Here is a 14,872-nt window from a genome sequence, read left to right as displayed (position 1 = left end):
TGTGTGTGTGTGTGTGTGTCTGTGTGTGCCTAACAGAATAATGAGCTGTGGATTTATAATATACTTGTGGGTGTGTGTTTTAATTTTTTAATGTATTTATTTTTTATAAGTGGTAGATTTCCGTCAGTCCACATTAAGATGCATTGCAGACACATGCACTCTTAACCTGTTACTATAACTGTTCCACTTGATAATAAAGAAACACTTCCTGGTTTTTGTTTATTTTTATGTATAATGCTTAAAGAACAAAATATAAAAATAAAATGATAATAATTCTGGTAATTTATATAGTAACACCAGCAAAAATATGCAGGTTTCCATATTTGAAATTTAGAGGTGTGTGTGTGTGTGTGTGTGTGTACACCAGTGTACATTTTTATCATTATTTTATTTATTATTTTTTTGTATATTTCAAGTCTATTTGAGCCCAGAACAGCTGTTTCTTGCTATCCTATCACATTTTATACGTTAGATTTTAAAAATATTGTAATTGTTTAGAAAAATCAAAAGTGTGTGTGTGTGTGTGTACACCAACAATAGTGTATTTTTATCATAAAAGCTAAAAATCGTCACCATGAGCCAAAAATTAAAGACTATTTTTAGCCATTTTTGTTTTAATAAATTCAATCTGATGTGTCCCAGGTTTATTCATTTATTATTCAACGTTTTAAAACGCGTTTCTTGGGACACTCAGACCGTTAAAACCTGAATCACCACGTGATTGTAATGTGGGAAACTTTCTTTCTCACTCTAAAAGTTTACAGCTGGATTCTTGCAAAATTTGTGAGATTATGATCAAGAGGGAATCGGTCTTGCCAGCTTAAATTTTGCCTTTCATGCCGTCAGTTGGCACTTTTTTTCTTTTTTTGAAGTTGCCTGCCTTTTTCCAAGCATGACTTCTCAGATGGTTCAGTGGAAAAGAACAATCATGCGGTTATCTGAAAACTGCTGGTTTAGCCATTATATTATAAAGAGTCAAATCAGAGAGAAAATGTGGCTTCTTGTGTCTCATGTGTCACTGTTTGTTTGTCTCCGTCCACAGGTGAGCGCTCTCCCAGGCTCTGTCTTCAACCTGGCCCCCCCCCACATGTTTGGCAACAGGCTGAACCCCAACTCGACCATGGCGGCGCTCATCGCACAGTCCGAAGCCTCACCGGCAGGTACAGCAGCAACACTTCATGCAGCAGTGCATGTTTGTTTGTGCGCATGTGGAAAAAATAAAATGTGTGCATGAGAGAGAGAGCGACAAGGACACGGAGATAATTGATAGGTCAATGCCCCCTTGATCCCGCAAAAAAGGTCAAGGGTCAGTCATATTCTTAAGCCCCTCCCACTCAGTTCTAGTTAAATGGCATAGGTTTTCCTCTATTTTCTCTTTTTTTTTTTTGTTTTCTGATAAACTTTAATCAGTATGAAAGAAAAAAAAATAGGCTCTTTTTGAGGAAATGCTCCTCCTGGAGCCGGCAGGAGCTCCAGAGGTAGAGAGAAAGTCCGTTTGTGTTGTCTGTTCAGCGCAGAGGAGCTGATGAGGGAGTTACGAGAGACTTTAGTAATCAAGAGTAGCCGTTTCCTGATGCAAGACATCTGGTTGGTCAAAGAGACGTGAAGCAAGAGAAAAGAGGCGAATAAAGAGTGCAGAGGAGGAAGCAGTTCCTGCTGCCGGTCAGCAGTCATCAGAGCCAGATCCAGGCTGACCCGCAGGTCAGCTCACTAATCAGGCTGACTGACAGGGGGCCGCGTGTGTGTGTGCGCGCATTCGTTCATGCGTGTGTCCATGTGTGTATGTGATCCAGAGACCTAAATCTGTTTACCTCACTTTATAAGCACCTATTTTTAATGGTTGCAAATCATGCATGTCAAGTTATTAACATCAGCACGTTTTTAGAAGTGAGTGCAGCGGTTTTTTGGTTTGTGTTTTTTAGAAACTACGGACAGGCTACCAGGCAGGTTCAGTGTGTTCAGCAAACCTTATATATAATTCATGAAAATGAACATTTTGATTGCAAACTCTAAAAAAAACAAACAAAAAAACAAAAAAAAACCCCCAACAACAACTGTTTTCTTTTTGTAATTAAGAAAGGAAAAGATTTTATACCATATTTAATTTTGTAAGTTGTTTCAGGTGTGTGTGTGTGTGCGCGCGCTATGCTGTTGTGTAAAGTTAAATGTTTCCAATTGGAAATGTGTTTAATTTGTAATTAAATTAAATGTATAATTCAATATGAAGTCATTTCTGCCGTTTACACAATTTCAGATGTGAGTATTGTAAATGTTCTCCACTTTAATTTTAAGTGAAACTTAAATATAAACATATTATGAATTAATAGGCCAGTGGTTTTTCTTTATTGATTAGATTTTCTTTAGCGTCAGTAAAATTTCTTTGTGCAAAAGGTGAAATATTCAGATATTAAACCAGCAAACAAGTATTGTATATTTTCCCCCCTATATTTGGAAACAGACTATTTTTGGAATATTGACAGTTGATTCATTATTAAAATAGTGGCAGATTTATTTTCACTTGATTGACCTATTACTTCATTGAGCTGCACTAACCAGTAATGAAAATAATCATTAAGCAGCCTTAATGAACATTGATATTTCCTTACCATAACATTAAGCACACAGACGTGGAGAACACGTGTCTGCGGCTACATAAGCATGAAGTTCTGTTTGTCGGCTAGTAAGGGTCATGTGAGCGTAAACGTGCAAGGTGTGTGTGTGTGCGTGTGTTTGTATGCATGCAGCCTGTTTACTTTGGCAGCCGTTTCTCTTTGCTTTTGAGTGTCTGGAGGGAGGTGCCAGGGACGAAAAGGGTTACGACAGAAAAAAGGACTTGAAAAAGAAGAGAGCGAGGGACTGGAGTGGTGACCTGGTGGGGGTAAAAGCTGGGATTGACTGTCTTAAGTAGAGGGGAGTTTGTGTGAGTGTGTAAATGCAAAAGTCTGTGTGCATGTGTGATTCATTACTCTCACTGAGGAAAATGAAAAGAAGCGTCTGGCCAGGGGCCCAGAGGGAGGAGAGACAGAGACTCTCACAGAAGGTAGAGAGGGAAGCACATGCAGTTTGAATGAAGGCTTGTGTTTGAAAGAGATACAGAGAGAGAGAGAGAGTTTTGTAGATTGCAGAGCCCACAGTATTGCAGCGCATGTAGCCTGGGTCAGAGGGAAAACAGAAAAACTTGAAAAGGGTCCTCTGTCTTCACTTCTTTTTATCATCCCGGACCCTTGAAAAAATATACTCCAGAGTGGATAAATCCAGGAACAACGGCAATTTGCTTTAGTGTGGTAGAGGACAATTATGCTTTTGAAAAATAATGTTGTACGCCTGGGGTGAAATTCCAGTGTGTCTCGGGTCATGCAGACTGCCACCCCTGTATGTATCTCCAAAATTAACCAGTGTTTTAACCATCACATATTTTCTTTTATAACTAAAGTGTTTTTAAAAATTAAAAAATTAAAGAAATCCAAATATAGTTAATTGGGAGTGATTGTGCTGTGTAACTGCTCTGCAGCGCGATGAAGATCCACCCTACTTAACTATGTTTTACAGCTGGGGTCAAGACAAATCTGTCATTTCCTGGAGCAGAAACATGTCTTGAGCTCAAAACTGCGTTTTTAACAAATTGTCAAACTTTAACAAATGTCCTGATGTGTGATTTTCCAAGCCGTTAAAGAAGGCTCAGAGTCTCCGGTCTGGATCAGTGTGTGAAGCTCCCTATAAGACATTTGAATGATCAATTTTTAAGCATTGCAACACTATGCAAAGAGTATTTACAAGCCACAGTTAAATGACTCATTTTCTCTGCCAGGAAACAGAAATAAACGACCGAACGATGAGTCTGGCTGTATTAAAACGCAGGTGATCACAAAGAGCCCGAGGATAGAAAACAAAGCAGGAAAGCTGGGTTGTTACGGATGTCTGGGATGCTTTGCAGTCTGTATTGTTTGCTTGCCTAAATAAATGAAGAAGCGTGTTTTTTATTCTTGTTTTTGTCTTGACTGGTGGCTTAAAAAAATAACCTGCAAACAGTATTGTGAGTGCGCTTTCACATTCAACTTCAGCCGGCTCTGTGTGGATATATTTATTTTTATGTCAGCATATATTGTGCAAAGCAGTTGGTCTAAGATCCATTCCTATATTACAAATAATGACTGAACAGGCTCATGCTGTAATGCTTATGTTTATGCCTGGTCTGTATTCTGATCATTAAAAGTACCCTAACTTCCAAGTAGGAAACTAAAATAAAATAACAAACAGATAAACGTCTTTATTCTCACATCTAACCCTCCAAAATTTGTAGAGCATTCATTTAAAGACCACAAATGAATTCCACATTTTTATGCTCATGTCAACATTATTCCATAATTTCATCCTAACAACAGAAAAACATCTTCTGTCCGTGTTCTCGTCCAATTGATTTTTTTTTTTTTTTTCTGTGTGTGTGTCTGTGTGCAGATCAGGAGGCGGGAGACGGCAGCAACAGCGGCGGCGGTTGTGTCGGAGCTCAGGGCTTCTCCATAAGAGCTTCTCCCAAGACCACCCCGCGGTGAGTGCGCACACACACACACACACACACACACACACACACACACACACACACACACACACAGATACCCTCCCCAGCACTCCCTCACCATTTACATTCCTCACTGGTCCCCCTCCTTCACCCATCCCCCCCTCCCCCTTTCTGCTTTTCCCTTTGCTGGCCCCCTCATCTCCCCTCTCTTCCTCTCACTCCTCAAACACACACATGCACACTCTCTCTTTTGCTCTTGCCCCTACAGGCAATTCTTGCTCTCTCAGCCATCGATAACTTGTGTTTTTGAAGGTGGTAACCATCCTTCAAGTCCAGTTAGATGTTTTTTTCTTGTCTTCTTGTGTTTAAGGACAGTGTGATGAGTTATTGTATCTCCTCCATTTTGGAATGTTTGCATGGATCATTCAGGATCACGGGGAAATTGATCATACAGATAAACTTTTTTTTTTGTTTCCGCTATTGTCTGTGGAATGGGTGATTTCACTTGATAAGGTTGGTTATATATGGTTTTATTTTTTATTTTTAAATCTAAATTTTTGGTCTTAAATTTAGGATAAATGACATTTAACTGCAAAAGGAAACACTGTAGCAAAATGAGGCGACTTTAAGACTGTTTAAGCTTCTTTAAAGTTTCATGTGCGAGTGGTGAGTTAAGTCATATTTTTACATTCCACAATAGGGGAAAATAAGATGCCGTTTGCACCCCTACGGCTCAGTCATTTCTTCCGGTGTCCTTTATTTCCCCTTTTCCCCTCTCCTCCTCTCCTCAGGCTCCAACAGCTTGTCTCAGTGCACACTGAGATTTATCGCATCAAGACAGTGCACTTCCCTCTCTCTGTCTGTCTCCCCCTGTTGCATGTCTTCTTTCTTCCTCTCTCTCCTAGTCTTTTTCTAGCTCTCACGCGCAGACAGAAAGCCTGGCCCCTTTTCATTAGGGGCCACTGTAACAACAAATTGATGTAGTTTTATAGCCAGCAGTGACTATGTTTGTCTGACGTTTATGTTAGGTCGTTAATCTCCCTATTGACCTCTCCATCTCTCCTTTTCTATCAATGCACTCTCTCTCTCTCTTCCCCTACATTCAGCTCTCCGATTGGTGGCCTGCAGATCCGCTATGACTCTTCTGGGTCGTTGCCGGGGCCGGGGCAGGGGTTGCTAGGGGCGGGAGGAGGTGGGGAGACGTTGCCCCCAGTGGCCACCAGCATTGAGCAGCTCCTGGAGAGGCAGTGGAACGAAGGGCAGAGCTTCCTGCTGCAGCAGGGAGCACAAGGAGACGGTGAGAAGACGCAAGCACCAAGCATCCTTAAAACTACAAGGTTACCTAAAAGAATCGTCCGATTTCAGACTATTGCTCACCAGTAACTACTGAAAAACAGGCCTCTAAGCAGGGAGTGATTATTGGTAGCAGTGGCTGCAGTGACTCCAGACACAATTGACTATTGTGTGGACTAATGCCGGGTGTCCACAGGGATGTGGAGCACTTGTGAAAATTTTGTATGTAAAATATACCAAAAGCTTTTATGTCCATTACTTTAAAAAATATAGCCTTTTGAAATCGGATGATTCTGTTTGATACACACTTATGAGTTTGTTAATTCCATTTAAGTCTCTCACCAGACGGATTTTATTTCTACCTGTGACACCCTCACAGCATTTTATTTAACAAATAAGTCACATAAAAAACCCAAATAATAGTTTTACTCTCTATTTAAAAGATACAGTATAAGGCAAAAAAAAAAAGGCCTGAAATCAAACAAAGGCAGTATGAAAACAAAAGGTGAATTCTCTTCATTTCAAAAATGACAGGAGATTAATCTCCTACCTCACACGCACTCATACACTTTGTCCACTTCACCATTTCCTTCTCTGTGTCAATTGATCCGTCAGCTCTTTGCCTTCGAGCTGTTGTGCAGAGCCGCTCCCTCTTTCAGTCACATTTTCACTTTATCTGTTATTGTTGCACCTGTCAATCTCTTGCTGGTTATCTACCTATCTGAACATCCCTTCTGGGATCAATAAAGTGAAAATGAAAAAGGGGGATGGCAGCCTGGTCGTTAGAAAGGCTGTCCTTCAATCGGATGAGTCAGGTTTAAGTTCCTGCATCTGCAAACCCTCCTCCTCCTCCCCCGACACAGAGTCCGTGCAGGCGCAAGGTCACTGTAGCTGACCTTGATCTCTGACATGTCTGTGTTGAGTATCTGTCTGATCGTCACTGTGTGTGTTGTTAATGTGAGGTATAAGAAAAGGCAGATTTAGAAAATGAGTGGCCTTTTAGAAAGTAAGGATATTGGTGAAAGGGTCAGTCCTGTAAAGATTCATCCCAGCATATAACCCAGCACCAGCACTGGTTATTTTACCTTCACTGTGGTGCAGCTAAAACAACAAGTGGGCTAACAGTGTTGACTGCAGACTGATGGGGCTGAGTTTTATTTCATTTGTGCAATTTTGAAGTCTTTATTTTCTCACACAGGTGTGGAGAGCAGTAAATTGAAAATTCAGAGCGGAGCTATTACAGAATATTTGGAGCAGGAAATAAAAAATCGCTGCTTTTTCTGTTCCCTCTCTCTTTCTCAGTGGTGAGCATGTTGAAGTCTCTGCACCAGCTCCAGGAGGAGAACAGGAGGCTGGAGGAGCAGATAAAAACTCTGACCATGAAGAAAGAGAGACTGCAGCTTCTCAGCGCACAGCTATCAGTGCCTTTCACACCTGCCACGGCCTCCTCGGGTACACAGACACTCTTCCTTACTTACTTAGAAATCAAGGTGAATGATGCACACCAGTGAGCCACAGCACCTGCCTGGCATTGTGCAGGTCTGCTTTGTGTCACTGAAACAGCTGCCCCCCCATTGATGTGTTTTGTGGTATCAGGCATCAAGCATGGCAGCAGGAGATCCTTAAAATGTTACCTCCATGGACTAAAAAAATATCACAGATGCTTGATCAGATTGAGAGCTCGGGAATTTAAAGGCCAAGACGACACCTAAAGTTATCGTTCAAGAAATTTTTGCACTGAGGGTGTGTTATATTTCTGAAAATGTGACAGTCCAATACTGTTGGCATGAAAGGTTTGAATGTGGCCTGCAACACTATTTTGGAGGATGTATGAGTAACAACCATCATCACCCTGCCTCTGCCAGCTTCCCTTCCTCCCATAGCACAGCCTGATGCATGCATGTGTTTATGTCAAAGTTATTCAGATTCTTGCATCTGCACATGTTATTTTTTTTCAGCTTTAAGATCTGACTGAGCTACTCTCTTGTTCCCGATCGAAAAGATGGATTGTTGCTGGCTGACGTCATTTAGCACAGAAAATTTCTAGAACTTGAAAAGCAGGTTTCACATTTTTTAGACTGGCCCTACTGAGACATGTCTAACCTTTCGGTTATCCGCAGATGTGAAGGGAGCCCAGCCGGGAGCAGCTGACTCATCTTTACCTGTGGCGACTCAGGTAAGGACAAATTCGTGGTTTGACTCCTCTGTAGTCAGCAGAGTTTGTGTTTTCAAACTAGTTTTTATGCTTTGTTTTGATTTCTGTTTTGATTTTCCAGAGTGGCTTTATTTTTATTTATTTTTTATTAGTTTCAGTGTTAGTTTTAGTCTTGAACACTCAGTAATTTATTTATGGCAAATGGCAGAGGCAAGATTTAAAGTCAGAATAGAAATTGGAATATAAACAGAACTTTTTGTAGTTGACTCACAGGCTTGTAGACTTTGAAAGTTTTTTCTTTTATTCTATTTATTCTTTAATATTGTAAATTAAGCAAACTGTAATGATCGCTTTAATTTAATGTCAAAAAGGTGTGAAATAACGCATATCCCAATTAATAGGCCACATCCTTCGGAGGCCGTATTTGAAGGTCGATTATGTCACAGCAAGGCAATGAAGGCTGTCCCAATTCGAAGGCTGCTCCAAATGCGGCCGACAAATGTGTCCTTCATTAACCTATCCCAGAATTCATAGCGCCAGTTTCCAACAATGGTGGCAGCTACTTAGTTTTAATATTACTCTTATTACTTTTTCTGGGTCACCAAATAAACTTTTAAGATGTTTTCAGGCGAGAATGTAGCTGTGTAAGCTTCAAATATCTGGTTGGTTTATCAAGACATCACATATTTGCAAACGTGCTTCAACGTTTTCGAAGGTGTCTGTTACCCACCAGCTCGATAGCTGACCGGGTGGTCAAGGCTCACTAGAGCCGGCAAGAACAGCAAACTCCCGGCACATCGTTTTCAGATCCCCGCGGTCTTTCACTCGGGTTAAACATGAAATATAAGTCACTTAAAATGTTATTGTTTGGCTTTTTACAGTGTTTTATTTGTTCCTGAGTAAATCGGTTTGGCTGAGATTAAAGTTATAGTTTTGACACAGCTGAATAAACGTCAAACAGAAAACACAGAAGTGTGAGATGGTAGAGAATGTACTCCAGTGTTCTGTTATATATTAGCAAGCGAGGAGCAGACGGCTGAGTTTATTGAACTCCCCCGAGACCCAAAAATCTCCCCCGAAATCTGAAGGCTAGACCATCCCATTTCACAGCCTTGCACTTCCGGCCTTCTAGGTCTTCGAAGGACCCGGCCCATGTAGAACGTGAAGGCCTGGTCCTCTGAAGGATGCAGCCTATGAATTAGGACATAGCTACAGATTCTGAATGCAGGACTTGTCATTAATGGGAGTCTCTTTCTGGTCCTCAGGATAGTGCATCTTGTGGTGGTCACAGCAGTAGTGGCTCCACCTCCTCCCTCTCCACACCTCCCTCGGTGTCCCAGAGTCCACCTCAGCCACAGCTCAATGGGGTCGCCTCCGTAGGGGTGACCCCGGCTGGGTTGGGCGGCGTGGCGGGGCTAATGGGGGCTCTGGGCGCAGGGAGTGCGCTGGGCATGGGTGGAATCGTCGGGGCTCTGAACGGCGTGATCCAGACGCCGGCCGGCACCTCCAGCCCTCACACACACACTACAGGAGCAGCTACAGGCGTCACTTTGCCCGTCAATAACAAGTATGGCTGTTTTCATCTTCCTCTAATACATTAAGCGCCCTTTTCAGATTAATAAAGCATCAACACTGGGATGCGAATTGTGTTGGAAGCCTTTGATGATAATAAAATCAATACATGCGGTTTCACATCACCCTTCCCAACAAATTGGTTGACTGTCAGCGAGTTAAAGAGCTCCAGATGGGTGTCAGTAGCTTCACATTTTCAAGGCCCTTTCACATAAGCACATAGTTAAGTACTGAAAATGTTCGGGAATATGTTTGTCTCGGCTTCCCAAGAAGTTTAAATGTGAACTTTATTGCATCCTCTCTTCCTCTTTGTGTCTTTTTGCTTCCGCAATGGATTTTAGCAGCTCAGCAACTAGTAAGACCAGGTGAGGCAGAAGCTGGTGCCACTTCACAAACCGCCGTAGCTCTGTTTTCATCAGTGTGTCAGCTTTGTGAAGAAATGCTGTAGTCATGCATGTTTTTTTGAGTTTGAATCTTTTCTTGTTTTGTTTTGGGGGTTTTTTGAAGCAAAAAATAAGCTCATGTTTTTCTTTATAACTTATAGAAACAGATAAATGTTAATATTTTCTGTCACTCTCACCGTCACAGACCTGTAATGTTTTTAAAAAGTGTGCTAAACAGTCTGGTACTGTGCAGGCAGAGTGTTAATTGCGTTTGTCTCACTGTGAGTGTGCTTTGTCTCCTCAGCGCGGCGCGAATTGGCCTGCTGTCTGAGCAGCAGAGATTGCTCCTGCAGCAGCATCAGCTCCACCAGCTGCTGTCCTCACAGCCTTCAGTGGTACTACACACACACACACTATGCACATTTGATTACTTACTACTATCACACACAGTTAAACACAAAGACACTGAGCTACAATTTTCTTTTAGACGATAGTCTAAATCACCTAGCTTATTAACTCTTCTTCTTCCCCTCTTTTCCACACTTTCCCCTGCTTTTTTTCTTCTGTCTCACGCTCTGTTCCCCCCTTCAACTCTTTTCTTTAATGACACCTCCACTTAATCCTCTTCTCTTTTTTTCTTTTTCTTTTTTCTCTCATTCTTCCTCCTTGTTTCCTCCCTCCTTGCATCTCCCCCTTCCTCCCTCTGCTCCCCAGGAGCAGCAGCAGGTGTTGCTCTACCAACTGATGCAGCAGCAGGACCTCCAGCAGCTGCAGTCCCTCTCCTCCTCTGCCCAGATTCCCTCCATTCCACTCTCTTCCGCTCAGCTGCCCATCAACAACTTGCTGCCCGGCGCCCAGAGCCAGGGCCAAGGCACCATCACCGCCAACCCCTTCCTGGCGCTGCAGCACGCACACGCCGACACGCATGGCTCAGGGGCGCAGAAGCCTCGGCTAGCCGAAAAAGCCGTTGGCGTCGGAGGGCAAGAGAAGACGTGACGGCATATGTTCTTTTTGTTTCCTTTTTTTCTTTTTATTGTTTTGTTTTTTTGTTTTACATATATATAAATATAAATATATATATATATACATGCGCAGAGTTTTTTGGGATCAGTCTGTTGGTCAACTTTGTAGGTTAGTGATGAGAACATCTGCAGGAGAGCAAAATGTGTTCATGTTAGATATTTGTTTCCAGCAGTGTGTTAAAGCATAACACACACACACTCTCTCTGTGTGGAGTTATACAGAAGACTGTCTGTAGTTTAGGTTCTGATCTCGACACCACGTTTTGTGTCATTTTGTATTATTTATTTGATTTAACGACTTTTTAGCTGCTTTGAGTCCTTATTTTGATTGCTTTGTCTACTTAAAGATTTTTTTAGTTATTTAATACTGCTGGTAGTAACTGAACGTGTGTTACTGTCAGTACGTAGCACCAGTGGACATGGTGTGTTTAGTCTCTTCTCTCAACAGTTCAGTTGACTGACAGGTTCCCAGAAACTCTTTTTATTTCTTCGGTGTTTCCTACTCCGAATCTTGTTCCAGGTTTTGTTTTGGGGTTTTTTTTTTTCCTCTCTCATTTTTTTTTTTTTTTAAATTAATGTTTTTGTAATGGTCTGGTCTCTCTGCTGTTTCACTCTCTCAGGGGCTTCAGCCAAACCAGCAGTTGTGCTGCAGCGCACAAGCTGGCACACACACAGAACTACAAACATTTGAAAAAAAAAGAAAAGAAAATGGCAGCAATATTATGATTAGGACAACAGTACAATTCCCTGTTATAGGACTTACCAGTCATAGATGTGTGATTGACATCTGTCTCGCAGCAGTCCTGGAGGGACTATTAAATGAGGAAATGTCCCACACGTCCTCAGTGCTGCCTTCTCTCCCCGTGTCTCCTTCCCGCAGTTTGCGTACATCCATTAATGTCCGTGAGCCAAGCCTCGTATGGTCACCACAGAAGCCTTGCTTTTGACTGTCTCTTCTCTGGGCCAGATACAGGAGGATCATTCGGGGAAAAGAAATGTAAAAGAGGAGAAAAAAAGATTATTCAAAAAAGTACGTTGAATGTTCACAAAGATGCTTAAATCCACGTCACACATCCACTTTCAGAGATAAACCACGCAGTTGGTTATCAGCAAGTGGAAGTGATTGCATTTCATCTTCCCGATTGAGCCTCCTGCTGCACCTACCTCTCGAGCAGGACCAGCCTATCAGGACCTAAAAGGCCGACAGCAGCGGCCACTTATAAACCCACAACAGTCAGGACTGGCCAATCAGGGTCCAAACCCAAGTGCCTGAGGCCAAAAGAGGAAAGTGGGATTTTGTTTTGTTTTTTTAAAAGCAAACAAATATATATATATATATATATATTAAAAAACACTTGGTCACTCTACCCAATTTTTCACAGTGCTACTGGTAATGAAGCTGCGTTGCTAAGGCAACAGATTACAAAAACTCTTGGTCCTTCAGGCTGGACGTCTCTTTAACAAAACTAGGAACTTTTATTCTGCTGCATTCTCTAATATCAAAGCCAACTTTGTGTTGTGCTTTCTATTTATCTGGAGGTTTTGTGTAATGGGCATAAGATGATATATTTTAAAAGCCCGCTTGTTTTTGCAATTTAGCATCATTTTGTACTACTGTGTAAAGTTTTTTTTTTCTTTTGTTCCTCTGTTCAGTCTAATCTTGCTGTAAACCCTTTTAATGATTTCTATTTTTGTCATGTGTTTAAAGCTAGGAGCTACTTATTAGCTGGCTGATTTGGGAGGGGTTGTGGTTGTATATAGGTGTTTGTAGGGGAGGAGGAAGTGTGTCAGGGGGGGCACTTGGTGGCACAGTTTTTACCTCGTTAAGTGTACATAAATCTTTCTCATTGGCCGTTGGTTGTACATAAGTGATTATGATTGGTCGTGCTGGTGTGAAGGAAAGCCAATGAAGCCTCAGTTCATGTGTGTGAATCTTTAGGACCAGACAATAAGGTTGACAGTGACTGGACACAAAAGTATTAATTTATTTTTATATGTGCAGGGACATTGTGTTTCTTTTTTTTTCTTTTTTTCTTTTTTTTTAATGTTTTGCACCATTTTCTTGATGGAAAGTCATTTTATACTCTGGGCACCATATTTTCATCTGTGCACACATTTTGTTGGATAAATTTTCTAAGAGTGTAAAAAAATTGGTGGGGGATTGACAATGTATTTAAAAAAAAAAAAAAAAGAAAATTAAAGAAACACTCTGGTTAAGTAAGAGCAGCGTTTGGTGTTTGTATCAAAGTATCAGTAAAAAAATCACAAAATCACGCATGCTGTAAATGTGTTTGCTTTTACCGTGACGCTGATCAGTAGAAAGAAACTAAATGAACCAGAGAGAGGGCTGGACACTAGTTTTTATCCGGCCTGGTGCTAAAACGGCACTAAAACCCCCAATAAGATGACATTTAATTCAAAACAAATGCACACAGTTTAAAAATCCCCCAACAGAGCCCGTTCATAAACTCACAATTTTTTAGCCACCTCACAAATACTTCTTTAAAACAACTAATATTATCAAAAAATAAATTACAAGCTGCATATATTTTAATTCGCTGATTAAATGCATGTTATTTTTGTCCTTCCTGCGCATATGTCAGATGATTTACGAGGTGAGTGTAGATGAGATTAAAATGTTCCTGTTAAACCAGTGGTTTCTTTTCCCCCAGTTTGAAGCCACTCTTACGAGCGGACTTGTAAGCTGTATTTTGAATAGAGTCAAACCTTTCCTGACTTATACTCCGTGCCATTAATTACACTGTAAATTGTGGACGAGGAGGCGCTAAGCGGGATGTGAATTATTCTGTAACAAGAAGGGAGGTGAGGGGGGTTGGGGGAGAAAAATAAATAATCATCGAGCAACCAAAGTGCCAATAGAAACTCAACATCTTTAAATTTAAACATTGTGCTTCGGGGCTCCTGTCCTTACAAATATGCACCCACAACCAAAGCTGATGACTTCCAGCTGCCGCTGCTGTGTTTGCGTTGAAGAGGTGGGGGCACCATTCTGCTACATCTGCTTCTGCCCTGGTAATTAAAAGCTCACTTTCCTCCTGCACCCCCCCCCCCCCCCCCCCCCCCCCTACTCCCTCGAAAATACACCCCCTCCTTAGGAGTGTTGAAACCCCCCACCCCACCCACACTCGCCCGCGCGCTTTGCATGTACACGCACAAATACACCCAGAATCTAACCTGCATTCAACAACGCAACCCCCCTTTTTCCTTTACCCGAGCACTTGCTCATTCACCCCTCCCACTGCCAACTATCCCTCACTGTGACCTCCCCTCATCCATCCACCCTCCACTCACTATCAGCCCTGTCAATCAAAGCTAGGCTGTTTAAAACGCATACCCCCCAGCACCACCACTTCCCCACCTCCACCATCTTTTATAAGCCTCCCACTAACAGCCCTGCCTCTCTCACACACACGCACACACACGCATGCGGGCCAGAGCCACTGTGTCCATCATCGATCACGCTCCCCCAGAAGCATTTTCCAGGGTTGGGAGGGCTTACCAGCTGATTCAGGACCCCTGTGTGCTGCCCAACTAGGTGCCTGATTACAAAGTCAAAACATGACTAAGCCCCGGTATTAGGAGACAGGAGAGCTCTCTGTCTTATGCACACACACACACATACACATAGAGCAGATAGCAGGCCAGCAGGAGGGTTAAGCCCGGGATGATTAGACAAATGTAGGGCAGATATCTGCGGCTTCAGAGGCAGGCTGAGCCGCTGTCACCGAGGAATGCTCTGCAGCATTAAAGATACCTGTCTCACACTGAGCATGCTCACTCTGCGGTTCAGTTTCTACTTAAATGTTCTCCTTTTTTTCAGGTAAGGCTTTTGTAATTGATTAGTGTTCGTGAAGGCTTTGAATAAGCCCCAAATAATAACTAAATAAATATATATGGAGAAAAGTGCAGT

At 42.1% G+C, this 14,872-nt stretch overlaps 1 protein-coding gene across 4 annotated transcripts in view; it reads left to right on the top strand.

The window, feature by feature from the left end:
* mllt10 (MLLT10 histone lysine methyltransferase DOT1L cofactor) overlaps positions 1–13,162 on the top strand; it is a 54,594-nt gene extending 41,432 nt beyond the window's left edge. For 2 of the 4 annotated variants that reach the window (XM_024798900.2, XM_024798897.2), the window contains 9 exons: positions 1,043–1,160; positions 4,456–4,546; positions 5,623–5,813; positions 7,112–7,261; positions 7,930–7,985; positions 9,230–9,531; positions 9,878–9,901; positions 10,224–10,314; positions 10,634–13,162. In XM_024798900.2, coding sequence (XP_024654668.2) covers positions 1,043–1,160; positions 4,456–4,546; positions 5,623–5,813; positions 7,112–7,261; positions 7,930–7,985; positions 9,230–9,531; positions 9,878–9,901; positions 10,224–10,314; positions 10,634–10,915 — 1,305 coding nt within the window. In that variant the 3' untranslated portion in view covers positions 10,916–13,162. The remainder of the gene's footprint in view (positions 1–1,042; positions 1,161–4,455; positions 4,547–5,622; positions 5,814–7,111; positions 7,262–7,929; positions 7,986–9,229; positions 9,532–9,877; positions 9,902–10,223; positions 10,315–10,633) is intronic. The other 2 variants (XM_024798898.2, XM_024798899.2) reach the window with 2 other exon arrangements.
* The last annotated feature ends 1,710 nt before the right edge of the window (positions 13,163–14,872 follow it).

This window comes from Maylandia zebra, linkage group LG9 (genome assembly GCF_041146795.1).
Source record: "Maylandia zebra isolate NMK-2024a linkage group LG9, Mzebra_GT3a, whole genome shotgun sequence".
NCBI classification, from domain to species: Eukaryota; Metazoa; Chordata; class Actinopteri; order Cichliformes; family Cichlidae; genus Maylandia; species Maylandia zebra.
The sequence above is the reverse complement of the archived record's forward strand: the minus strand, read 5'-3'. Positions and strand labels throughout refer to the sequence as shown.